Consider the following 6,733-nt stretch of genomic DNA (forward strand, 5'->3'; position numbering starts at 1 on the left):
TGGATGGATGGATGGATGGATGGGTGGATGATGGTTGGATGGATGGATGATGGATGGATGGATGATGGTTGGATGATGGTTGGATGGATGGATGGATGAATGGATGATGGATGGATGATGGATGGATGGATGATGGTTGGATTGATGGATGGATGGATGATGGTTGGATGGATGGATGGATGAATGGATGATGGATGGATGATGGATGATGGATGGATGGTTGGATGGATCTGTTTAGCCGGACTGATGAGCTAAAGGCTTGTCCGAGCGGCTCGCTCTCATTAAGCCCCGCCCAACCGTTTCTCTTGGTTTATCTGTTTGTTTGGAAGCGTAAAGAGCGGCGACTGTGATTCATTCAGAAGCAGCTTGCAGCGTTTTTGCTCAAAAACAAGTTTTTTTTTTTTTTACCGAAATAACCGTGAAACGCAAAACTGAAGGTCGTGTAACGATTTACTAAACGGCGTTCGCACAAAACGCTCTAAAACGTGAGGAATTTGGGTCGTTTTCTCCAAAGTGGACTCATTCAAAGGGCCGTCTGCAACGGGTGAGGTAATAAAAATAGAGTTTTTAGGTATTAGTTGTGTTGGCAACAAGTCGGCGTTTGCAATTCGACATCCATGAGCAGGAAGTCCTCGCACTCGAGAGAGAAGGGCTGAAATATTTCTGTGTTTTGAAGAAAATGGATTGTAGCTGGATAATAAGTTTCCTGTGGAGTGGAAGCAGAGGAGTCCATAAAATCGAGCCTTTTTACAACGAACAGTGTTAATTTTATGATCTCTGCCACTCGAGAACAAGAAACACCAAAGCTAACACTTTAGTCCTTTTAAAAATGGGGAAAAAAATAAAATAAAACACCTGTCGACTAAATAAGAGGAAAAAGGAGAGTTGGTTGGACCGTTTCATTTTGTCAACCTAAAAGAGGTCCAATTTCTAAAGTGGGATTTTTTTTTGAAAGTCATTTCCAGTTTCTAAAACTCAAGGCTGTAGTTGGAAGCAGCGACGGGAAGTCACTTTTGAAAATGAAGCACTCACCAGAAAGAATCTGGCACTCCCCGCTGATTCGTGCGGCTAATGCCACTGATTTGAAATGGAAAAATGACCCGTTTCGTTGTGGGAAAGTAAAGTGAAAGCCCAACACTTCTCAGGAGTTGTTTTCAGACTGAAAAGCCTTTTTTTTTCCTCCCCTCTCTGCTGGACTTCACAAAGATTTTTTTTTTTCTTTTTCTGCCAGTGAAATGGAAAAGAAGAAGCCGTCCGCTGACATTTTTTAGGAAATATTCCCAGCTATCGGCAGCCGATCAGGGATTCTCTCTGAAACTGGGACCTCCTCGTTTGATGCGTTTCCTCAAAAGGAACGGCTTTCGACTGGCAGCCTTCGAGCCCGTGAGCTCATTCCTCGTACAACCTGACGCTGGAATCGGCCACGAGGGTTAATGATGCCGATGTCGATTCGGGCCGAGCGCTCAGTAAATGTGGCTCAATACGACGGGAGACGGCAAAAGAAACAAGCTCAGTGGTCTCAAATGGCATAATTCTGCTTCCACAGAACTTTAGCAAGTGACTCTAACCCCGAAGAAAACTACAGGGCCCTAAAAACCCCAACATCGAACCAAAACAAAGTCCACAACCCGGTCATGAGACACATGGCTAAAAATGAGAGGTAAAAGTGCCACAAATACTGTAACTAATGCCCCTTTTACACCGGCTCTAATTCAGAAGTCCGGCTCTACTCCGCTTGGCTCGATAAAGAACGCATCGCATTTCCACCGGCCAGTTTGGTTGGTATCAGAGGAACGCCTCCTCGTGTTGCAGGGGGCGGGGCAAACTTAGCGCAAGTTGTGTAAACAACGGAAGCGCTATGGAGCACATTGGGCCTGTGTTGTTGCTGTTTTTTAAACTTATGGGGATTCTCCTGAGACTTCAGGAAGAGAGGCGCAGTGGAAGAAATGCTCTGGATGCCGCCATTGTTGCGCGGAGTAGGACGGCTGTTATCCGCCGGAGATTTCAGACTTTACAGGCCTTCAGCTGGAGGACAGACGGCAGAAACGCTGCAGGGTAAGCTAACGCTGTTGTTTATATTCCTACCTTCGCTCTGTCTGCTAGCATCTGGCCACACCCACGACCAATGAGTGAACAGCTTGCGCTGCCCACCTGGCTAGCCCTGCTCCGAAGCAGGGACCGGCCTCGAAAAAATGCCGGTGGAAAACGCGCGCAAAGCAAGCCGAGCAGAGTGGAGCCGGGACCGTTAGGGTCTGTGTAAAAGGGCCGTAACATCCCACTTTTCTACCAAAACAGCGCAGAGTGCCACATATTCCAAATTAACTTACCACGATCTGAAAGGAATCAAAGCCTTACGGCGCCCACCAGTCGTCGCTGTAAAACGGTCGCAAATATGTGCTCGTTTTACCTCGAGTAATCCAAAATGTCCGCCTGCCCTTACTGGCTGGGCTGCTTTTAGGACCAGAGACAAATCAGCTCATTGAGTCCCAAAAAACGTGGCAAAAAAACCCAAAACTGTGACACTGTATACAACGTTGAAGGAGGACGCTCAGCTGACATTGAGGTCCTAAAAACTAAGAAAAAAATCACTTTTTTTTTTTTTTTAAACTGAGGGGCTGTTATTAAGTCGTGCACAGCAGCTGACGTCCCCTCAATGGATCCCAATGCCCCCTTTTCCACCGGCTCGAAAGGTCCCGGCTCCACTCGACTCGGCTTGCTTTGAGCGTGTTTTCACCGGCATTTTTTCGAGGCCGGTCCCTGCTTTTTTTGGTCCCTGCTTCGGAGTAGTGACGTGAGATTTATTTATACAGCACAAGGCGATCCAAAGCGCTTTGCAAAAAAACAAAAACAGAATCCAACACAGAATGAAACACAAACGAAAAACACAACAATCAAGTATAATCTAAATAAAATCACAAAACCAGACATATGTAAGCATGAGCTGAGACAGTCAAAATAGTAGCTAAACTAAACAACAATTAGGAATCTAACAATATCTTAAGTATGAGCTAAGATAAAATAAACTAAACTAAATGTACAGGAAGGCTAAATAAGCTAAAACAAGACAATGCTAAACTAACGGTACCGAACTTTCTAAATAGTACCAGAAGGCCCGCTTGACGGCCGATGTAAGAATTACTAATTCACTCATTGGTCGTGGGTGTGGCCAGATGCAAGCGTAAAGAGCGAAGGTAGGAATAGAAACAACAGCGTTAGCTTACCCTGCAGCGTTTATGCCGTCTGTCTAAAGGCGCTGTAAAGCCTGCACCCCCCCTCCCCCCCCGCAACACGAGGAGGCGCTCCTCTGCTACCGACCAAACAGTCCGGTGGAAACGCGATGCTTTTTTTTAAACTGGGCCGAGTAGAGCGGGACTTCTGAAGTAGAGCCAGTGGAAAAGGGGCAAAAGTCTCCTGCACGAGCATGAATGACCTCCGTGTTAGCAGAGTTAGCTGGACGATTATTAGTTATTAGGCCTCGTCCGCGCCACTCTGGATATTTGAGGCTTTGCTTGACTTCCTGTGCTTTGATTGGAGTGTTTGTTGATGAAGTTCTGCTCAGGCATGTGTGTGTGTGTGTGTGTGTGTGTGTGTGTACATACTTGTATTTGCTACATTGTGGGGACAGCCTAACATATGCTACCTTGTGAGGACCAACTGCTCCTTGTGGGGACCAAATGTGGGGACCAAGGAGGAGAAATGATGTTTTTGGGTTAGGGGTTAGGTTTCGGACTAAGGTTTGAATTGAGTTTAGGTTTGGTTTAGGGTTAGGTATGTACTGGTAATGGTTAGGGTTAGGGTGTAGTAATGTATGGAAGTCAATGGAAAGTCCCCGTAAAGATAGAGAGACAGACGTGTGTGTGTGTGTGTGTTGGTGTGTGTCGGTGCCAGTACTCACAGCTGGAGAACACGAGAGGACAGGAGTGTTCGTCCATCGGGAAATTATGGAGATGCAGCTGGCATTCGGCGTTGATGGTCATCCTGGAGGAAGGAGAGGCGTGCACAGAGAGACAGGCTCAGACAGGCGTCGGGCTGCTTCCGCTCGTTCGACGGCGAGGCGCTCCGTCGAGCGCGCACGACTCATTACTGCGTTCATCGCACGATGCCGACCCCTGCACGAGGCGGCCGAATTAAAGGCAGATGGTACGGCATCGCGCTCGACGGAGCGGTGACGGACGTGTTTCATCATCCGAGGCGGATGCCTTCGCCCCCCCCCCCCCGGGTCAGGGTCCAAAAGGCGAGAAACCGGGAGGTGCTTAGCTCTGAGCACCTGACAATAAGAGAAGCAAATACTGGATCGGTTTGTTTCCGGGGACACGATAGGAATTGTGAGAATGAGATCACGAACTTGTCGCGTCTTTGTCCTCCCCTCCTCCTCCACGCACAATATCCAATTAATTGCCTGACTGGAACACAAAAGAGGAGCCTCGGGTCGGAGCTCTCGCCTTATTTGCAGGTGAACAAATTGCAGGCGGTGTCTCAATTTGCATACCGGGGCCGGCTGCTGATCTCGTCGGGGGATGGGAGCTGAAGGAGAACCTCAAAGATGCCCGGCAGGTTAAATCCTGCCCTAAAGACTTTTAATGAAGCTATTATTTGAAATTCATTAAGAGAAACACACATTAGCTGAGGGGGAGCCGAACGTGGTTCTCAGCACCTGATCTGAACAGGATAAAACCCAAGAAAAGATACATAAAATTAAAACCAGGGGGGAGTAATCGTATGAACCAGTACAAATTGGTACGTTTTAGTGATAATTTGGAACAGGAAACAAGATTTCTTTATGTCCTAATTGGTCAAAGTGATGCACGGCTTTCTTAAAAAAAAAAAACGGTTCGAGTCAATCAAATGTTCATTCGTGGGACTTTCCTGTGGATGAAACGACTCGGCAGAGGGTAGAAGAAATTATTAAAGATGAAGGAGACGTGGGGGAAGTTGAAGCTGTTCCTTTTTCCTACAGACCCCCCCGAAACGCCCAAAGCTTGCTGCACTGCGCCGAGTTTTATATTCCGAGCAAGCTCAAACTTTAACTCCAATTGCTGCCAATAAATGCCAAACGCTGGCAACCCCCCGCCAAAGTAAAAGTTGCATCATTCGGACCAGGGTCCCTCTGGAAGGACACTGGTCCCCGGCAAGTTTGGTAAGACAGGAAATGAGAAACTTCATTAAAAACAAGCTAGCAGCTAAGGACGAGGGGAAAACAAGACAAGGTGGAGCTGAGGGGAACAGCTGCGTCGGCTGATTACCCGCCGCCGCCGATGACCCCCTTCCCCCGTCTGACATAATCATCGGGTTGGCTCCTCGCGCACGTTTAAAAGCAGATAATCTCACTCCTATTAACCTCTCCGGCGCCCCAAAATCAGCTCCTTTTACAATTACAGGTTACGTTTAAGGCGGCAATTAGGAGATGTTTTTTTTTTTTTTTACTGCAATGGTTAAACCAAAGACGAGCTTTTATTTTGTTGTTAATTCCGGAAATGAAGACCTGAACTCCCGGCACGTAGCTTTTTCAGTCACCAGCAGGTGGCGGTAATGTCCACCTTCAGTTTCTTTAAAATCCACAAGAAGAAGAACTTTTTCAGTTAGCGCTTCAGAATCTACCAGTTTAAAAATGGATCCGTTTGTCTTATTTTGAAAGAATCGACGCATTTCACTGAGAGCTGATGATCTTACCGTCAACAAGATTTCTTTCATATTCCAAGGAAGTCATTAAATCAGGACATTACCGCCACCTGCTGGTGACTGCCGGGAGTTCAGGTCTTCATTTCCGGTTCCGCCATAAGGTCCCGTTGAATTAACAACAAAATAAAAGCTTGTCTTTGGTTTAAACCACAAAACGTACCCCTTTTTTATTTTTGCAATCGCCATTTTTTCTAATTTCCTTTTAAAAACAAACAAAAAAAAACACATGCTTGTTTTGTTTTTGCTATTTTATTTTGAAACGAAAAAAACCCCCACAGAATACGGATTCTGGGATTTTTTTTTAAATTTATCGTATACGGAACAGAAGTCGTACGTTGAATGATTACTTTCCAGAAAGGTTCATGAGGTATTTTAACGGCAGAGACAATCCCACCCAGGCGTGTCCCTTATAAATGCCAGGCGGCCGCCGTCCTCGTCCGGGTGAAGTCCAGATGTGAGGGACCTTTCGAGCGCCTCTTTAATAAATTAAAGAAGCCATTAATGTTGGACCCGTCGGCCTGACGTGTCATCATCAATCTGCTGAGAGCAAATTTTATTTTATTATTTTTTAAACGCAGAATTGCCGACTAGCCTGAATTTTAAAGATGCCGGGACACTTTTAAAACTTTAATTCAGCTGCCTTTGAGTTTCCGTACTCTGAGGTCTAAAATACCTTCTTTTTTCCAAATGCTTCGGTTTTATTCGCAATCCTTGGCCGTCTGTTTAATCTCTAACCCCGACCACAGATCTTGAAAAAGTGACTCATGCTTTTATTACCTCGAAGCTGGACTACTGTAGCGCTCTGCACGTTGGTTTAGATCAGCAGCTAAAATGCCTGATTTCGCGGGGCATTTTCCTAAAAGTTGCGAATTTTTTTTTACTAAAATCAATAAAAAAACAAAACTTTTAATATCTAAACCAAAAATCCTTCCTAGTTTTGTAAGATAATTCCCAACAAACATTGACATTCTCAAAAGGTGCTTTATTTGAGAACTTTGACAGCTTCTAAACTGACATTCATGAGCATTTCTGGATTGTCCCTGGTCTGCAGCTC

At 45.8% G+C, this 6,733-nt stretch overlaps 1 protein-coding gene across 3 annotated transcripts in view; it reads right to left on the bottom strand.

Moving 5' to 3' along the window:
• Positions 1-6,733, bottom strand: part of LOC108251186 (gamma-aminobutyric acid receptor subunit gamma-3-like) — a 197,343-nt gene that overhangs the window by 38,428 nt on the left and 152,182 nt on the right. For all 3 annotated transcript variants that reach the window (XM_037973863.1, XM_037973862.1, XM_037973864.1), the window contains one exon: positions 3,896-3,978. In XM_037973863.1, coding sequence (XP_037829791.1) covers positions 3,896-3,978 — 83 coding nt within the window. The remainder of the gene's footprint in view (positions 1-3,895; positions 3,979-6,733) is intronic.

Source organism: Kryptolebias marmoratus, linkage group LG23, assembly GCF_001649575.2.
Source record: "Kryptolebias marmoratus isolate JLee-2015 linkage group LG23, ASM164957v2, whole genome shotgun sequence".
In the NCBI taxonomy this organism is placed as follows: Eukaryota; Metazoa; Chordata; class Actinopteri; order Cyprinodontiformes; family Rivulidae; genus Kryptolebias; species Kryptolebias marmoratus.